The 20,770-nt window shown below is 45.6% G+C and overlaps 1 protein-coding gene across 1 annotated transcript; it reads right to left on the bottom strand.

Annotated features, from left to right (window-relative positions):
- Positions 1-8,276: 8,276 nt before the first annotated feature.
- On the bottom strand, positions 8,277-20,411 carry REG4 (regenerating family member 4; the record flags this gene model as incomplete). Its single annotated transcript, XM_080801659.1, has 5 exons — positions 8,277-8,344; positions 11,910-12,015; positions 13,637-13,774; positions 17,366-17,463; positions 20,345-20,411. The coding sequence occupies 5 exons, from the start codon at positions 20,409-20,411 to the stop codon at positions 8,277-8,279; spliced, it is 477 nt and encodes a 158-aa protein (XP_080657785.1).
- Positions 20,412-20,770: the final 359 nt, after the last annotated feature.

The raw sequence follows: 20,770 nt of genomic DNA, 5'->3' as shown, positions 1-20,770 counted from the left end.
CAGAGAATTTCCCCAGTTTGGGGAAGGGAACAAACATCAAAATCCAGGAGGCACAGAGAAATCACCCCAAAATCAATAGAAATAGGTTAGCACCCTGTCATCTAATAGTAAAACTTACAAATCTCAGAGATAAAAAGAAAATCCTGAAAGCAGTTCGGGACAAGAGGTTTGTAACATACAATGGGAGAAATATTAGATTGGCAGCAGACCTAACCACAGAGACCTGGCAGGCCAGAAATGACTAGCATGGTATATTCAGAGCAATAAATGAGAAAAATATGCAACCAAGAATACTATATCCAACTAGGCCATCACTGGAAATAGAAGGAGAGATAAAAAAAGCTTCCAGGACAAACAAAAACTAAAAGAATTTGCAGACACCAAACCAGCCCTACAGGAAATATTGAAAGTGGTCCTCTAAGCAAATAGAGAGACTAAAAGTTAGAGAGCAGAAAGGAACAGAGACAATATATGTAACAGTCACCTTATAGACAATAAAATGGCACTAAATTCATGTCTTTCAATAGTTACCCTGAATGTAAATGGGCTAAATACCCCAATCAAAAGACACAGGGTATCAGAATGGATAAAAAAAAAAAAAAAAAAAAACAAGACCCGTTGATATGATGTCTGCAAAACACTCATTTTAGACCCAAAGACACCTCCAGATTTTAAGTGAAGGGTTGTTAAACAATATGCCATGCTAATGGACATTGAAATAAAGAGTGGCAATCCTTATATCAGGCAAATTAGATTTTCAGCCAAAGACTATAATAAGAGATGAGGAAGGACATTATATCATATTTAAAGCATCTATCCAACAAGAAGATCTAACAATTTTAAATATCTATGTCCCTAACATGGGATCAACCAGTTATATATACCAATTAATAACAAAATCAAAGAAATGCATCAACAATAATGCAATAATAGTAGATGACTTTAACACCCCCCCTCACTGAAATGGACAGATCATATAAGCAAAAGATCAACAAGGAAATAGAGGCTTTAAATGACACACTAGACCAGATGGACATCACAGATATATTCAGAAAATTCTATCCCAAAGCAACAGAATACACATTCTTCTCTAGTACACATGGAACATGCTCCAGAATAGATCACACCCTGCGTCACAAATCAGGTCTCAACCAGTACCAAAAGATTGGATCATTTCCTGCATATTTTCAGACCACAATGCTCTGAAACTAGAACTCAATCACAAGAGGAAAGTTGGAAAGAACTCAAATACATGGAGGCTAAAGAGCATCCTACTAAAGAATGAATGGGTCAACCAGGAAATTAAAGAAGAATTGAAAAAATTCATGTAAACAAATGAAAATGAAAATACAACTGTTCAAAATCTTTGGGATACAGCAAAGGGGGTCCTGAGAGGAAAGAATATAGCAATACAAGCCTTTCTCAAGAAACTATAAAGGTCTCAAATACACAACCTAATCCTACACCTAAAGGAGCTGAAGAAAAAATAGCAAAGAAAGCCTAAACCCAGCAGGAGAAGATAAATAATAAAGATCAGAGCAGAAATCAATGAAATAGAAACCAAAAGAACAGTAGAACAAATCAACAAAACTAGGAGCTGGTTCTTTGAAAGAATTAATAAGATTGATAAACCCCTGGCCAGACTTATCAAAAAGAAAAGAGAAAGGACCCAAACTAATAAAATCATGAATGAAAGAGGAGAGATCACAACCAACACCAAAGAAATACAAACAATTATAAGAATATATGATGAGCAACTATACACCAGTAAATTTGACAATCTGGGAGAAATGGATGCATTCATAGAGATGTAAAAACTACCACAACTAAACCAGGAAGAAATAGAAAACCTGAACAGACTCATAACCAGGAAGGATTTTGAAGCAATAATCAAAAGTCTTCCAACAAACAAGGGCCCAGGGCCAGACAGCTTCCCAGGAGAATTCTACCAAACATTTAAAGAAGAATTAATACCTATTCTCCTGAATAGGTTCCAAAAAACTGTTCCAAAAAACAGAAATGGAAGGAAAACTTCCAAGCTCATTTTATGAGGCCAGCATTACCGTGATCCCAAAACCAGACATAGACCCCATCAAAAAGGAGAATTACAGACCAATTTCCCTAATGAAGATGGATGCAAAAATTCCAGACAGAAACAGAAAAAGAGAATGTTGGAGGGGCACCTGGGGGGCTCAATCAGTTAAGTGTCTGACTCCTGGTTTTGGCTCAGGTCATGATCTCAGGGTCCTGGGATTGAGCCTCCTGCAATGCAGTTGCACTCCACATTCAGCAGGGAGTCTGGTTGAGGATTCTCTCTCCCTCTCCCCCTGCCCCTCCCCCACTCGCACAAACACTCTGTTGCTCACTAAAATGAATAAATAAACCTTAAAAAAAGAGAGAGAGAATGTTGGAGTTGGAAGGGACTGGCTTCCATGGACAAAGGTCAGTGGGCCTGCTCTGTTTGGCTCACACACAGCTGGAAAGAAATTCATGTAACTGCTAGTTTTCCAGCTCAAACTGCTTTCCACCAAGCCACTTCACTTACTCATATCTAACCAGACCCTGTAAGCATTTGAGTTTAACTGAGGACCCTCATTTTATAGACAAACTGAGGCTTAAAACAGACATGTGGCCCAGGTCACAAAGACTTACAATGGCAATGAAACTGAGAGAGGGCCATATGTTTTGGCATTTAGAGGAGGAAAAAGCCTTCTTAAACAGTCTTAGCAAAACCAGAGGAGACTCCTGAAGGGAGCAGTGGGGCATTTGGTCGGAAGCATGTGCAGACATCAGTTAGCAGATGAAGGGGCTCTAGGATATTCATGACAGAGGATCTGATATGTTTTAAGGGAAGGAGAGTGGTTAATCTCACTGGTCTCTCACTTTTCTTGGGGTCTTTGGAATGTTAACAGATAATGGGGTGAAGGGACTTGGTATTGGATTAAGAAGGTAGTAGGAATGATAAAGAGAATGAGTGATGGAATGAGGTGGAGAGAAGGGAAATAAATAATTCTGATAGAGATGAGGTTGGGAGAGGAGACTGTGGTGGGGAACATGAACATGAGGGGTTTTGTAAATAAATAGGTTTGGATTTAGGGTTTTTTCAAAGGTGACATGTTATGGGACTAACTCAGCTCTATTGCTCTGTAGAAGCAGAAAAGTCACTGAACAGGCTTTCCAGCTGATTTTTTCCCATCCCTTTTGGGAAAGTTTTTCCATAACTTTAATTCGCTTTTATTGAGGTCTAATTTATATATTTTAAATTCACCCCTTTTAAATGTATAGTGTGATGGGTGACAACTGTAGACCGTTGCGTGACCACCCCAACAACCGTGATCTGGAACATTTCTATCACCCCAAATCATTCCCCTGTGGTCCTTTGCCACCAACCACCTTCCCCACGTACAGCTGTTGGCCAGCACTGCTTTGCCCTCTATCACAAGTTTTGCCTTTTCTAGAGTTCCAGGTAAGTGGGTGGTAGCTTACAGCATGTAGTCCTTTGTGTCTGGCTTCTTTTTCATAGCAGAATGATAATTTTTGAGATCTGTCCATGTTATGTGGATCCATAGTTGGTTTCCCTTTACCACCTATCAATATTCTATTGTATGGGTATGCCTCAATTTGTTTATCTGTTCACCAGTAGATGAGTCAATACCTTTGGGTTCTTCCCCTTTTTGTGCCATTATGAATTAAACTATCATAAAATAAAATGTAATTAACAATTGCATATTGGCCTTTCTGTGGACATGTGTTCTCTTTGTTCTTAGGTAAATAGTCAGGAAAGGACTGTTGGGTCATATGGTGAGTACGTTTAACTCTATAAGAAAGTGCCCAACTGTCTTCCAAAGTGACAGTACCCTTGTGTGTTCCCACAGCTATATCTAATTGAGGGCTCTGGTCACTGTGTCTCCTCAACAGCGCTTGGTAACTATGAGTCTTTTTAATTTAGCCATTCTAGAGGATTTATTGACGCATCACATTTGGTTTTGTTGCTGATGTTTTGAACTAAATTTTGAAGTACATTTTCTCAGGGTTTTTTTCTTTTATGGTTTTTGCTTAGAGTCCCAAGACATTTAACCCAAGATCACAAAGATTGCTGCCTATATTTACCCTTAAAATAAATGGTTTCTGACTTAATCTTCATGCCCTCAGGTTACTCTCTTCTGCTTTTATTTACCTAGTGAATACAAAGCCTTTAGATATTATAGTCAGTCTGACAGAAGTGTGTATTAAGTTTTTAAATTAGTGCTTGGTGTGTCCCTCCTTCACTATTCTGTCTGTGTTGCCTCCTATGTGCTTGTTCGTGCAATGCCAGGCAGATACACAGAATTTTCTGGAATTCAAGTTCTCTCATCTATAGTTGTCCTCCCATGCTCCTGCAGAGGGCATTACTTGGTGTCCCACAGGCAGGCAGTTCATAATGACAGCTCATGTGACTTCCAGAGAGGACAGTGACATTTGTTAAGCTCTTAGGTCAGGCCCCATTCCTAACAATTTTACATATTTTAACTAACTTAATCCTCAAATCCCTGAGGAAGAAAATGAAGGCTTTAAGCTCCCTCTAATACAGCCAGTTTGTGGCAGGGTCCATGAGATCTGGAGTGGCCTAATTCCAAGCGCTTTGCTCTCCTCACTGTAGTAAACCACCCCAGGCTGTAGCTGGAGTCTTATGTGATTGACCACATCTTGGGACACAATATCCACCTGATTGCTGTCTTTCTCGAATCAGATGAGCCTTCAGTCTCAGTTCAGACATCTGATTCTAAAGTCCCATGGTGGGGCCTTGGGACAGAGTTTCCCAAAGAGCGGCCCTTAGCCCGCAGGCAGAGACCCCTGCATGTGTCAGCCAGGCCACAGAAGAAGGTGGTGTAGTTTGTGCACTGCACAAATGTACACAGCTAAGGGGGCAAGTGAAGGCTGAATTCCAGCCTGCTTTTGTCCTGTGGGGTCATGGGGCCGTGTCTTCCCAGAAGATCCTGTTAAGTTTCCACAAAAGCACTGTATCTGCTAGTAGTGGTCCTGTCCTGTCGGGGAAGCTGCCTAAGCCATGGACTCCAGGGGGAATCACGGGTGCTGTCACTGGCTAAATTAATCACCACATCACACTCTCCTGGCCATTTTGACTGGCTGAGGACTGAGAACACAACCCATGTCGGGAGATTCCTGGCCAATGAGGTTTAATCTGGAGGCTTCCCTTTGAGGGCTGTGGGTCTCTTTTTCCAAGGTGAGGACTGGAGCTGTGGCAGACGATCTTACAATTAGATGGGGATTGATAATGAGGTTCATTCCCACCAATAAGAGGTCTAAAAATGCAGAGAGAAAACCCTATTCTATAATTTTGATGAGCCCTTGGTCAGGTTCTGCCTGAAGCCCGTATCTCATCATGGACCATGAAGTAAAGTATAGTATTAAATTGCTTGTTTTGCACAGACAGTCTGGCTTGTTAGTGTCTGACCAAGAACGCACCAACTAGTCCAAACATAGTGTACCCAGGCTCGCTCTCGGACTGCTTCCTGGGTCCGTACCTCCATCACAGCGCCTGCCACCCTCTGATACGACATTATTTACTTATTTATTTAATTGAGTTTCTCCCTTTGCTCCTCCCGCCTGCTGAAGTGTATGCTCTATAACGGGAAGGGATTTATCTGGTTTGTCCACTGACGGATGCGCAGTCCCCGGAACGAGTTCTTAGCACATAGCATGCATTCAAATAACATTCTGTTGAATGATATACCTACTCGCTGAATAATTAAAGATTACTAAAATTCCATATGCACAACTGGAAACCAGCACAGCTCTAAAATTAACCAAGGACCAGCCTTCTGATAAGACACGTGGCTGCTTGTCCTTGTTTTGGAATGTCGTGAAGCGCACTCTGCACTGCACATGCGCAGCTTGTAGGCATTCCTGCATATTTCAGGGAGGGTGTTTAGTGCTATGTCACCACGAATGTTTCAGGTTGGTGATACTATTTAGTTGGAACTGTTTTAAACATATTTTAAATATTTTTAATTAATGTATTGGCAGAATGATTCTTAGAATTTACTTTGAGTTGGTATATCTGTTGTCACTTTTTGGATTTTTATTTTGTTTCTCTTTACTTTGCTATCATGAGCTCCTTTTCCTCAGGAGAGGATGAAAGAATTAAGGAACACAGGTGGTCTATGGTGTCTTTTATCTCTCGTATGTGCCGTAGTCAGGAGCCATTGAGAACTTCTACCTGTTTGGGATATTGTGATCCATGCTTCCTTTATATTCTGTTAATTCTTCCAGGAAATACCAAAGAATCTGACGCTTAATCCAACAAGTTTCTTACATGGCTCCCATCAGTCTTGCATTCCAGATTTATTGTCTATCTCTGATATAGAATCTGATACCTTCGTTTCTCCGATGGTGGCTGGACCAGAACACTCATAGGAGTCAGTAGCTGCTTTTTGCTGAAGCTAACAAGTCGAAAGAATGGCCTTTTCCATCTGCCTGTCATCTTGCCTGAGCTCCCACGATTTAGACATTAATCCTGTGGATTAATAAGCTTTTCATACTTAGAAGGAGCAACACAGGGACACCTGGGTGGCTGTTGGTTAAGTACCTCCCTTCAGCTCAGGTCATGATCCCAGGATCCTGGGATTAAGTCCAGCAACCAGCTTCCAGCTCAGCAGGGAGTCTGCTTTTCCCTCTCGCTCTGCTCCTCGCCCTGCTCATACTCTCTCTCTCTCCCTCTCAAATAGATAAGTAAAATCTTAGGAAGAAGAAGAAGAAGAAGAAGGAGGAGGAGGAGGAGGAGGAGGAGGAGGAGGAGGAGGAGGGGGAGGAGGAGGAGGAGGAGGAGGAGGAGGAGGGGGAGGAGGAGGAGGGGGAGGAGGAGGAGGAGGAGGAGGAGGAGGAGGAGGAGGAGGAGGAGAAGAAGAAGAGAGAGCAGTCCATTACTTCTGATGTCTTCCTCTGGTTACCAAAAGAGTGGCAAGGGTGTGAGGGTAGGGAGGAAGAAGTGGGGGAGTGACTGAGAGGGCCAGTGTTCTGTCTGTTCACTTCTCTTCTCCTCATTGCCTTCTCCTCTGAGCCAGCATGTGACAGCCGGCCTCAGCCTGCTACGGTTACAGGGGAGCAGGGCAGCGTTCTCAGTTTCAGGTATAAGACTCCGTGTTGACTGGTTGGCAGAGCAACATGAGGGAAGCCAATGGCCATCCACCTAGCCTGAACTGCATGGCCACACGTCCTCTCCTCTCTGGTGCTTCTAAGAAATGCAGATATGATCACACCAAAGCCACATTTTCAGTAATTGTCAAGTCCATATCATTTCTTCTTACTTGACCAAGTAGATTCCTGATTTAGGGAGTCACAAATCTGTACGAGGGAAAAATTACCTCCTGAGTATTGGAGCAGCCTCTCATAGAGGATCTCAAACCTCACCAGGCAAAGAGACTTGAGCAAGGTGACGGGGTTGTTAGTGGCTGAGGAGAGAGGCACATCAGGCCCAAGGCGGCTCCAGGGCATCAGCTGTGATTCTCGTCTTCCCTCCTCAGTTGCTGTCCTCATGCTTAAATAACCCCCACCCATTCACCCCCGTACAGAGGTTGGCCAGGCACGTGACCTCCCTCTCTCCTCTGGTCAGACCAGGGCTAGAGCTGGGGTGGGAGCAGTAGCTATTCTGAGGAAAGGCAGGGACTTTGAGGAAGGAGATGAAGAAACACATGGGCATGTTTTCTGAGTCTTATTTCACTTTTTCCTTCCCATCGCTACCGAAGTGGAACAGAGTGATCGTCTATGCAGACAGCTATTTATTAAAAGATGGCCCTGGAATTGATGGTCCACGTCAGCTTAATAGGGACCCTACCGGTAAAGATTCCCCGTGGTGAAGGGAAAACTGAGCAGGTGTCTGAGCAGGAGAACGTGGACACTAGAGAAAGGGCAGAGGGGTGCGGAAGCTGAAGGGGGCTGGAGGCTCATTCCTGAGGTTCCTCCTCCTGTCTTCAAAACTTTACCCCTGACCACCCAACTCCCGGCTACTTCGCCAGTCCCCTCCCCACTCCGAGACAACCAGATATGTGGAGGAGGAAAGCAGAGGACCATGGAGACACATCCCGGGGTGACTTCAGAGCTAGAAGCCACTGTCGTACCAGCGTTGAGGACTTGGCCCCTAATAAACCTAGAACAGTGAGTGCAACAGGGGCCCCAGCTGCTATGTTTACTCTGAGATGACGGTGAGATGCTGCCAGCAAGCACACAGGGAAGGGGACATGGGCTTGCACGATGTGGGCACAGCCTCAAAGCTCACTCTATGGCCGGTATTTGCACACGAAGTGCTGGCGGTTGCTGCATTCATTGCTCTCCCAGGTCAAAAAATCTGTAAGACAATAAACAAACAGTGAAATCCATCCGGATCTGTACTGCATGTACCCGCGTCACCTGAGGACGCGGGCCGCGTCACCTGAGGACGCGGGGAAGGTACTGCCATGGTTCATTTCATGTGTCGCCTGGGCTGGGGTGTATGCCCGGGTGTTGGGACAAACGCCAGTCTACATGTAGCTGTGAGGGATTATTTTTTTTTTTTAGCTGTGATTAGTATTTAAATTAGTCAACTTGGAGTAAAGCAGAGGACCCTCCATAACGTGGGGAATCCTCCAGTGAAAAGATGGAGTTTTCCGAAGGAGCAAAGAATTCTGTGTCCGAAGTGCCTCCGATGCAGGACCGCGACTTGAGTGGTCGTGGGGGTCTCTAGTTGCAGGGCCTGCCCTGCGCACATCAGCTTTGCCAGTCCAACGATCGCAGAAGCCACATCCTTGAAAGAAAGCTCTCCGTCTACATATGCACCCTGTAACTTCTGTCTCTCTGGAGAATCAGACAGTCCTACCGGCACTAACTTTGTTCCCAGAAAGAAGAATAATTTAAACGTCACCTACGATTGCAGAAACCCCATGCCAGCATCCCTTCTGAGGGAAGGCAGAGCTTGACATGAATCCACAAAAAGTGGGCGTCCTTTGTGTTTGAAACAGGGTGCTGTGAGGATGTGACGGTGATTTCTCCAAAGTTCACAGCTAAGGCACTAAGCAGCGCCTGTTTGAAAATCAAAGAATTGGAAGCCGCAGAACCAGTCACGGCCCACAGGCTGTCCCTTTATAGAGAAGAACCCAGAGCAAGGAGGAGGTGGTCTTTTGAAAGTGAAACGTCTTTGAGGAGCGGTCCAGCTGTGGTCACGCACAGAGTCGCTCCTCACCGCGCGGGTGTGTGCTGCACAGCGGGAGTCTGGACGTCTGCCTGCCTCTGACCTGCGGGTCCCGCCCTGGTGCCTCCTCCTTCCTCAATACCAGAGAGGCATGTGGAGGCGACCACAGCCCTCCCCTCCAGGTTGCAAGAACCATGAGCTTACCCCACACTGGGAGAAGCACCTCCTCTTGTACGTATTCAGATAATTTGTACTCTTGGTTTGCCCTTTTTATGGCGGGGCAACTGAGGCACAGAGAAGTAGGGAATCTGCTCCAGGTCACACAGCTGTATGGAGGAACTGGAATCCTACCCCAGGCATTCAGAATGCAGAGCCCATGATCTTGACCCCAACTCCAGTGGATATGAAATTTCTCTCTAAATAGCAACACCCTCGTTATCGTTACTAAATGTGTCAGAGAGGACCGGTAGAAATGTCAGAAAGCGCTGGGAAGTGCGATTTGCCAGAGTCACAAGAGAGTTCCACTGTGCTGCAGAAAGAGAGTCAGAGGGGGTGGGAGAAGAACCAACGGGACAAAATGCCCCGGAAGGGTCGTTCAAAATAGATAGAACAGAGGAACAAGTCCCATCACACATGGGATGTGTGTGTATGTGGCTATGTTTTGGTGCATTAGTCTTACATTAGTCTTTTGAGTCTTAAAGAAAATATTCAGCCCCTGATTGGTGGGGCTAAGTCTGTTACACAAATACAAAATGACACTGATGGCGCCAGGGGAAGGCTCTCTCAAATTCTCTCCTCCACCAGTTTCTCACTAATCCTTGTTTTGTTCCTCGTGCTCTTCTGGCTTGAGCACTTCTGGCAGCTCAGAGCTGGGCTGACTCTCAGGAAGAGAGTCTGAAAGATCAGTGTCCTCAGGAGGACGTCAGGTTTCCGGGTCCCACTCAAGTGGCTTCGTTCCTGGGAACTTGCCCCTGTGAACGTGGATCAATGGGAAAGACTTGTGTTTGAGAACTTGGTCCTGTTGAAATCTCAGTCAGGAGAAGGGCTCTGGAGGGCATCTGGTCCATGGCTTCCCCAAAGCTGGTCCAGCCTGCAGCCCTAGAGTTGCAGATACTGTAGGTCCAAAATGATGCCTGGAATTTGTATTTTAAAAGTGTTCCTCAATCGATTCTCCTTGCGCCTTGGAGCTTCTTTAGAAGCACTTTTAGCAGCTACAGTTGTCCACTTTCACTTGGTTAACTCTAGTGATGGGATTCTCACTACTTCCTGGGGGTAGCCCATTCGATTTTTGGGTAGTGCTAATTGTTCAAAAATTTTTCCCTTAATTTAGACAGAAATCCACATTTTGTTAGCTTCTACCTATTGGTCTCACTTGTGTTTCTTCCCTCTGGGCTGTCCTGAGTCGTTCGCAGCAGTAGTTGTGTTCTCTGCAAGTGAGAAGTTCTTCCTTCATCTGTGAGGAGACCCTCTGATCATGAAGGGTCTGGACTTGGCCTCAGAGTTTGTGCCTTCTGTCTACCATTCATCCTTTGCTATAGGAAAGTTTCCCTGCTCTTTTTTGTGCGCATAAGCTTTATTCCTCATACGAGAGTCACGCTGCCTCATGTCCCTGAATCCTCAGTCCGGGCCTTTCCCAGGCTCACTTCCTGCCTGGAGGGGTGTCCTGGTGATACCTTGGGACCTTTTAAACCCACTGGGATGTTGTCTTTGGCATCAAGTAGCCTCTTTTATCTTTGATAATCTGTTTTCTTGTTTTACAATGGAGATCTTCCATACCACTTACCTGCTGTGGTTCTCAAATACGAGTGATTTTGCCCCTAAGGGACATTTAGCAATGTCTGAAGACATTTTTGGTGGAAACAACTTGTGGTGGGGGAGGGGCGGTTCTACTGACATCTAATGGTTAGAGACCAGGGTATCCTAAACCTACAATGACAGCCTTCATTACGAAGAGTTATCCAGCCCCAAATGTCATAGGTACAAAGGCCGAAAACTCTACTTTATTTATTTTTAAAATTTGACAGAGAGAGAGAGAGATCACAAGTAGGCAGAGAGGCAGGCAGAGACAGAGGGGGAAGCAGGGTCCCTGCTGAGCAAAGAGCCTGATGCAGGGCTCGATCCCAGGACTCTGAGATCATGACCTGAGCTGAAGGCAGAGGCTTAACCCACTGAGCCACCCAGGCACCCCCAAAACTCTATTAACATAAAAAACAAGGAATGAAAGCAGACAAGAGAAAGAAGGAGACTCATATGAGTTTGCGCAGCCTGCCTCTGAGGTTCTGGGCCCTGCACTTTGGAGACAAAACTCAGGGCAACAAACAAAAGGGCAGAATTCAGGCAAAGAGGAGGTCTCCCGGGCACCCCTAACTATCAAGAAGCTGGCAAAGGGTCCTCTATTTTTGCACCTGGTAGTCTGGGTTTCCTACAGTGTGGCATCTTTCTCACTCATGGCTTGAATATAGTAGGATTTAAAAATAAATGTATTTAAGGGAAAAAGTGAGTGGATTTAAAGAACATATTAAGTAAATAACTGAACAGCTGGACCTTGGGTATGGCCAAGGTTATGAAGTGGTCACAGCTGACTGAAGGCTGGTCCACCATGTCCTCGGCAAGACCGCTGTCCTGTAGAAACAGAGTCGCTGGTGCAGGTGGTGGGACGGGGAGCAGATTCTGTTTTTGCTCTTACAGGTGAAGCACAGGAGCTGGGATTCAGGAAGAGGCAATGGGCAGTGAGGGGAGAACTTACCGGTCTTAGAGCTCAGCTCTGCACAGTACTTGTTCCCACGCTGGAATGCTCCAGACCAGCTCCGGTATGTATCCAAGGCCCCATCAATCCACTGCCACTGCTGTCTCTGCCAGTGACCAGAGATGGAAGACAGTCAGTCTGCAGGCCTCCCTGCTGGGCGCTCCCCTCCAGCCATTTGGAAAGTTGTAAAAATGTGTCACTGTAAAAACTGGGGAAGCCCAGAAATGTGCACCGGAATGGAACATGGAAAACTCACCCCACTTAATCAGTGAGAGGAAAACGCCAACATTTTGGCCTATTTCCTTCTGGTGTAAACATTTTTCTGGGTCACAGTATTTTTACGTGCTAACATATGAGATGATCTTGAAAATACCTCTTCAACGTGCATCTTGCTTTCTAAACTTTTTCAGACAGAAATGATGTACTAGAATTTGCCTTAATTCTGTTGATGATAGTTACATTGTTTCCAACTTACTCTCATTATAAAGAATACTGCCATGAACAACTTTGTTCCTGGAGCTGTTTCTGTACTTAGACTTACTTTCTTAGGATAGAAACCCGGAAGCATAATGAAGAGGTTAAAGGACATCATTTGCTGAGGGTACTGATATACATGGTCAAACTACTTTCCAAACACTTTTCAGTTGTAGGGATTTAAATCCCCATCTACTGGACAATTTCTTTATATCCCTAAAAATATTAGGCATTAAGGATAAGCTTAATAATTAATAACAATGAATAATTAAGCAAAAGCTTGGTAATCTGATAAATTACATTGCTATTTTAACTTGCATTTCTTTGATAACTAGAGACATTGCACAATTTTTTAAAGGGTTTTATGAGCTATTTACTCTCTTCAGTTATGAATGTAGAAAATTAAATTACCAAAACCAACCTGGTATAAATAGATGTAAATATTTGTCTGGACTCTGAAGGAGAGAGTTCTGATTGACAGCAATGTGAATACATAAAAATGTATAATGAATTATATAAAATACTGGCAACATCTATGGCAAAGTTTTGGCAAGAAACAGGAGATTTCTTCTTGCATTTCTGATGTCTGTTTGGGTTAATGATAGAAGCACCACGAAGAATCTGTAAACTGCATGCCCCACATAATACCTCTGCGACCAGCCCAAAGATCTCACATGCCATTCTTTACAAGGAGGTAGTGATGGAGAGTGAAACAAGGGCCCAGTGAAAAAAGTTATGGATGACATGAAAAACACAGTAACATCTAGGAAAAAGCTTGGCTGAAAGTTCCTAACTTTAACTCAAGATCTAATGGGTATTATTAAGCTGGGTCCCCTACAGGGGTGTGTGTGTGTGCATGCATGCATGTGTAATGTGTGTGTGTGTGTGTATATATGTGTGTGTGTGTGTGTGTGTGTGTGTGTGTGTATACACACATATAGGTGTATATACCTATATATACTTACAAACTTTTTTTAAGGCTCTGAAAAGCCAGTTATGGGATGTTCTAAGATTTGGAAGGAATTTATTTAGATAGAAGTTCTATAAAAAGATGTCACTGAAATAATTTCCTCCACAGAGGGACAGAAGGGAGACCCACAGCTTGAGGCTTTGGCCTCTATGGATCGGAGGCAGAGACTGAAGGAGACCCACAACCCGTGCCCCTGTCAGTAGGGCTGGAGGCCATTTCCCAGGCTAGAGGCTATCTATCCGGCTTTCTGCAGGGGGCACTTGTGGGCCAAGTCTGGCGTTACCTTTTCTGGGTCGTGCAGGCCAATCCACACGGGCTGGATTCTTTGGTAGCCAATTATGTAGTTTGCTACCATGGAGGCTTCATTTGCATTCTGGAGAGACACCAGGTGGGCTCCGTTTCCGTAGGACTGACACTCGAGCTGTGGGCCAGATGTCGAGCTAATCATCTCTGGAGTTTTAAAAGCATCATACTCACCCCGGAACCCCAGCGCACCAAGCAACAGGGAGTGCGCAGCCCCACCTGCTCCAGAAGTTGAGATCTACACCCCGTGACTCTGCTTGTCTCCAGAGGAGAAAACACAATTGCCCCAAGTGTGGGGTCTCAGAGGAAGAGGCAGCTGGAGGCAAGGTCGTGAGCTTTAGGGTCTGTGGACGTGCCTGGGGTCCTCCTGGTCTTGCCTCAAGTTACTGTATGTGACCTTGACAAGTCACATGACCTCTCTGAGGCTCACACTGCTTATCTGTAAAGTTGAAGAAATAATCACTCTGCTACACGAGGGACTTGTATAGGGATATAATGGCTATAATTAAATATTCTAATTCTGCATTTCAACAAACCTAAGAAATCACTGATTATAAAATGTGCCCTTTGTTTCATGTCCCACTAGAAAAGAAAGAGAGAAAAAAATCAGTGCCACTTTCTTTAAGGGAACACTGATTTCGGAGGTGTTTAGACGTGATCAGGATGCATCTCACAGCAGAGAGAACAGGGCAGTGCTCTTCATGGAGCACCTCCAAAATGATGACCACCTCACACACCCTACCCCTACTGAATCTTCACGCCGGTCTCAGGAAGTAGAACCCATCTGTAGTTTATGGTGGAAATGCATGATCAGAAAAGGGTGTCAGACTGAGTTGCCCAAGAACAGAGCCCAGGTCCACATAACTCCCAAGTTCATATTCCATTCTCTTTTACATTATTTATTATTTATTAAGTTATTATGAAAGGATTCTGGTCCTATCTTGCACAAGAATAGTACATTGCAAATTGTAAACAGTGTTCTGTACCTTATCTTTATTTGGTACCAGATAGGAATAGTGTGGATTGTCCAAAAATCTGTGATGCTTCCTCCAGGAGAGGGGAGACACCTCAGATGTTGGTTTAGAATTGAGGATCCCGTGTTCATGACTTTCTGATTCTAGATGAATGTGCCCGTCTGTTTGCTTTTCCTCAGCAGTAGCCACAGGATTTCATCTAGTTGGGGTTTTGAGTATCTTCATCCCAGTTAAACCAGACCGAGGGCTGGTGTGAGAGCGTGGAACTATCTTATCTCTCTGTTGCAACTTTTAAAACTCAGCTCCAGACCCAAGTTTATTTTACTGCTGTATATCTTTTTTGATCCCAAATTCTTGTTCTTCAAAGATGTTGCCTTCATTCCTATGCAAGAGAACATGATCTGGATTTTTCTTATCACTTCCTGAATGATAATCCCCTTTTGTTTCAGGTATTGGATGGAAGATGTGGCATAACCGTTCCCTAACGGGAAACTTACCGTTCAATTAAATAAGACAAATTTTACATATACCTATCTTATAGCTAGATAGAGATACCCACTTATTTCATGCTCTTTGAGATTTGTGTTACAGGAGCTGCCTACATGGTAAAACTTAATTTAATACAATTTAATTGGATAAAAACATGGCTTTGGCTGTGGTTGCTATTCCAGTGCTTCCCTTTGGTATCCTGCTCATGATGCGATGTGGTTAGAGTTGAGTGTTTGTGCCGGCCTCCCATTTGCCAACCACGTCACAACACCAGAATGCTTCTAGGCCCCTAACTTCATTCGACTTTTGAACTTGGGAGGCATGGAAGTCAGAGAACCAGTCAACATTTACTGAGAGTGCCAGTCACCAGGGATTCCTGGGACAGAAGGGGAAACGGGCTCCAGGTGGTTCAGTGAGCATTTCCTCCAAGTTCCGACTCCTGGTAGTGAGGGAATTGGGCCTGGAACCCAGGCCTCTCTGCCTCTCGTGTCCGAGATCAGATGTACCCACCATTTTCATGGTCCCCTTCATACCAGGGCTCTCGAGAACTGAGATCGACCCTCAGGACTGGCAACTAGTCAAGCTAGCAGCAGTGGCCATGGTAAAGGTTTGTCGGGTCCTTTTCCAGCACTTTCTCTGCATTCTGATCAGGAGTAACTGTTTAATTCTGCTAAGGCCCCAGATCAATCCTGTGGACTGTTTTTGTCTTGAGAACCTCAACTGAGTACTTAGCATGTGCCATAGGCTCTTTGCAAGTTATTTTAAGGAATCCTTCTGAGACTACCATGGGGTGAATTGTCATCCCCATTTTAAAATAAGAAAACCAGTCAAGTGAGGTATGACTTAACTCTGTAAGGCACAGTTATGATTAAACTCATGTCTATATTACTCCCAAGTCCCCCACGTATCTTCCCCTTTGTTTTGGCAGAATTCGTGTTGGAATCTCTAGAGACGGGCAGAATGGGTGGCCTTCCAAGATTTCTTCAAGTCGCTTTTCAAGAATTGAGGAAAAGTTCATTGCTCTCCATCAGCTTTCTTTCATTCATCGAACAGTGTCTGGGAAACCCCTTCTTCATCTAGTGTTCTCTCTCTCTCTTTCTTCCTCTCTCTCTCTCTCTCTCTTTCTCTCTCTCTCTGTAACTGTCATCCACGTAAGTCCAGAAAGCATTGCATTAGGGCTGACGTCCCTGGGTTTGTTCCACTAGTTACTCTGATCTTGGGAGAGTTAGTCATGCTCACACTGCATGGAAATGTTCTGTTTAAATACCACACAATCTTGCACTGGTCCTGCATGTGTGTTTTTTTTTTTTTTTAAAGAATTTATCCATTCATCTAACAGACAGAGATCACAAGTAGGCAGAGAGGCAGGCAGAGTGCGGGGAGGGGGGTAAGCAGGCTCCCTGTTGAGCAGAGAGCCCGATGTGGGGCTCGATCCCAGGACCCTGGGACCATGACCTGAGCTGAAGGCAGGTCCTAACCTACTGAGCCACCCAGGCACCCCAATCCTGCACTTCTTAAGGCCACAGATGACTTTGTATCCCTAATAGCTATCACTTGGTAAGTGCTCTGTCATTGCTGAGTTAGTTATATACAGAATTCTGAGGCCATTCTGGGCCCGGATCACACCACATTTCCCCATAAGGCGTCCCCAACCAGTCACATCAGTTCAACAACCAGAACCCAGAGAGACAGCAGCATGGGCTCCCCACAATCCTCTGAGGTAGAGTGGCTACTTGGGTATCTTCTAGATAAAGTCTCAGTGAAAAATAAACAGTACATTTGTTGGGTGGTATAGATAGTGAAGCCTTCCATTTGTTTAGTCTGCTTCCCTTTCTGTCAGGGGTTTCTGATGACCATGCCCCAGGCCTGTCTGCACCTTGGTCTTTCTGGTAAATCAGGTACAGCAATTCAACGATTCTTTCTAAAGGTCTTTATCTTCTCATTCTCCTGTTTGTGTATTTCTGTCCTTCCTCTGGACAGTGACCTCCTTGAGGGTAATGGCTGTTTCTTGTTCATTCTTATGTCTTGACAGCCCATCTAGGGTCTGGGCATAGAGCACAGGCCCCAGCAATGCTTTGAGAACTGAATGAGAGGAACACACCACCTCCTTCTCCCCATTTCAGCAGCCACGTGACTCCTCAGAATGTCAAGGAAGGACCCTTAATTCTGAGTCACATGAGACCAGCAGCTCTGGGTGGCCCCTGGCTTTAGAGGTACCCATCCAAGAGTGGGGCAAGATTTCTTACCTCAGCCTCAGACCAGCTCCTCAGCTTCCGGAAGTATCCGTAGCAGTTGGACATGTAGTAAAACCATCCAGGAGCACAGCTGGGTCTCATGAGGATTTCTGCAGAGACATTAAAGGGCATCACAAGTTAGGATGGCAAAAACAATCACATCCCACGCTGTGAAGTTTCCAGAATGATGGGGAGGCTGGGTGCCCTGAGGAAGGACCCTGCCACGCTCCCCAAACTTTGTGCCGTTAATCTTTCTCTCAGCCTTCTCCAAAGGGAACTATGGTCTTTATAAGGCTAAGTGTGCATTGGAGAAAAGGAGACAACTGGATTCTTTGAGGATCATTGGACACTGGTTCTGGACAGGGAGACTAATTCCAGGAGACTCAAAACATCACTGCAGTCTGTCAGAGCAGAGCTTAGGGAGGTTCAGGTGACCATGGTGTTTTAGCTAGGAGTTTGACAGCAGGCCCGGTGGGATCCCCAGCCCACCCTGTGATTCTTTCCCGGTTATGGAATGCACAATTGGAACAGACATACTCAGCAACTGGCAGAATCCTCCCTTTTGTTATCAGGTCAAACAGCCATAATTCAAGGCAGCACAGAGTGGACGAGGGGCATAAGTTGGCAGTTTTAGGCATTAGAAGGAAGGAGTGGTGTTTTGGGCCAGAGGGACACAGGACAGGTTAGATGGCAACTTGGACGGAATTGAAGATGGGTGAGCCGGGCTGTGAGTCAGTCCCAGGGGACACGTTAGGCCAAGGGAGGAATGCGGGCAGAAGCTTATAAGATGCGCAGAGCAAGAGTGAACACTGAAGTTTGCCTTAAGTAGAGGGGGTCTCTCAGACAAGCACGGTGGAAAGGAGAAGGAGAATCGTTAGGCCTGGAAGCTAAGGAAACTGACGGAGAGAAGCACAATCTCTTCCTGCTAGTTGCCTTAGTGAGGGGGCCATGTCACCGTATCTGAAGGTTCAAGAAGCAAGGAGATGACTGGCAACGCAGAGGGCCTAGATGATGAAGGGAATGCTAGGCTAGTACGTTTGGGCTTCCGGACCCTGTGGCTGCGCTCCAAGGCTAGACGTGAGTGCAGGGCTCCTCCTGCTCCTAGAGGATGTCCACAGACTCTTGTCACACAGCGAGCATTTCATCTCTCCCCACTCAAATGACACCACTGTCCCTTGTTTGCCCCATTCTCCTCTTCTATTTCATCTGTGCCTATAAATCTCTAGGGGCTAACTATGCTTTTATTTTTTTTTAAAGATTTTATTTATTTATTTGAGAGAGAGAGAGAGAGTGCGCGAGAAAGCACGAGAGAGGGGAGGGTCAGAGGGAGAAGCAGACTCCCTGCTGAGCAGGGAGCCTGATGCGAGACTCGATCCTGGGACTTCCGGATCAGGACCTGAGCCGAAGGCAGTGGCTTAACCACCTGAGCCACCCAGGCGCCCAGACTTCCTGTGCTTTTAGATAATCTCCCTACTCTGGCTAAAACGGAGGGCTCTAGTGACCTTGCCCCACAGCCCTATCCAGATGGATCTTCCTATGCAGCAACCCCAGAAAGTCTCTACAGCGGGGAGCAGCATCTATGGAGGAGCAGTGGAGTGACCGGTGGGCATGTCCTGGCTCTATCTCCTCTGAGGGACAGAAACCAGAGAGCTTTAGTGAAGTCCCAGAGTAGGGAGATTGATTTCTCACTCACAGGGTTTAGCTTGGGTGAATTTTAAGTCCCCGCAGGGCAGCCAGAACCAGAAACAACAGGGATCTAACTCTCTGGTTAGGTGCCTCCACAGGAGGGCTTGGGGGCTGCCTCTTTCATACTCTAACATGGCTCAGAGAAAGTGGCTGAATCCCCCAGGTGCCGAGCAGCCATAAAGATTGAGAGAACCATGGGCGCCTGGGTGGCTCAGTGGGTTAAAGCCTCTGCCTTCGGCTCAGGTCATGATCCCAGGGTCCTGGGATCGAGCCCCACATCGGGCTCTCTGCTCAGCGGGGAGCCTGCTTCCTCCTCTCTCTCTCTCTCTGCCTGCCTCTCTGCCTACTTGTGATCTGTCAAAAAAAAAAAAAGATTGAGAGAACCGGTGGCTGGCAGTCGGCGTGGGGTGGAGGGCAGAGAGACTTTGGGCACAAAGGGGCTAAGGCAAGGACCACAGACCTTGAGCCACGGACACCAGCATGAGGCCTGAAGAACACTGCTTCTCTTCCTTTGTCCTCCCAATGCATCTCCCCTTGGCCAAAGTATTCCCCAGGTTATATACATGCTCAGGCATGGTTACCCTCACAGGGCCACATGGGACAATGAGAGGCACCCTAGACCGGGAGCCAGAATATCACGTAATCTTGCTATGTGATCTTGGGCAAGTCCCGACTTCCTTTGGGCCCCAGCTTCTTCATAAACAGAACAAAGGCATTATACAAGATGTGCCCACATTCCATTTCTTTCCATTTCGGATGTTCTAATATGTATCTTTAACTCATGTGTATACTTTTCTTCCCGCTTTCTTCACTGGAAGATCTTAGGGTATTGATTCCCACCTTGTTGACATGTTACTTTGTACTTAATGCTGGGTCTACATGGGTGTAGGACCCATCTCTCCAGTGAGGCTCTAAGTCCCTTGCAAACCAAAATTGCTGGTATGTTCAAATGGGAAAATGATGCATGAATGTTGGGGAGCTCTAATTCTAGTTCTCGCTCACCAACTGCTAGGTGACAGGTGCTTTAAATACATTATCTCCACCCTTCACCAGAAACTTGTAAAATAATGATCATAACTGACATTGAGTTGATAATTTCCCTATGGCTCACAACCACAGGAGGTTGGATTTGTTTGATTCTACAGTCCTTGTGATTTTCCCCACATGACCTTGTCCTTCATTCCCGTCTTTGATATCTATTGCCTGCGACACCTAAACATCATGTGGGGCGAGTGGAGGGCTGAGTCGGTGTGCCCCACAAACGCTGACTGTCGGCTCACTTCCAGATGAATGACTGATGCTCACCTCCCAGGACTTCAGTGCCGGCTACACAGCTCAGCAGTAGGAACAGCCGCATGCTTTGGGGGGCCATCTTCTTCTTCTCTGGGGAAGCTAAAGTGCTTCGGAAACCTCTCCTGTAAGGGTCTCAGAGACCTCGTGAGGTTTCCCTCGAGGCTCCTGGATTTACTTGAATCTGCAATCTGAACACAGTGGGTGAGACAGACCCAGGAATTTAGATGGCAAAGCATATATAGAGGAAAAAAAATAATTTTCTGGATGAACCCAGATGATACAATCAAGGGACTCTCAAGATAACTGTAGAGATTAGGGGTATTTAATCTATGTCACCTGCAAGATCTCGGGTCCAGCGCCAGAGACCTAACTGTGTTGGGTTGAACAGTTTTGTAGTCTGGAGAAGTCATTTGGTCCACTGTGAAGAGCCCGCTCCTG

This window comes from Martes martes, assembly GCF_963455335.1.
Source record: "Martes martes genome assembly, chromosome: 4".
NCBI lineage: Eukaryota > Metazoa > Chordata > Mammalia > Carnivora > Mustelidae > Martes > Martes martes.
The sequence above is the reverse complement of the archived record's forward strand: the minus strand, read 5'-3'. Positions and strand labels throughout refer to the sequence as shown.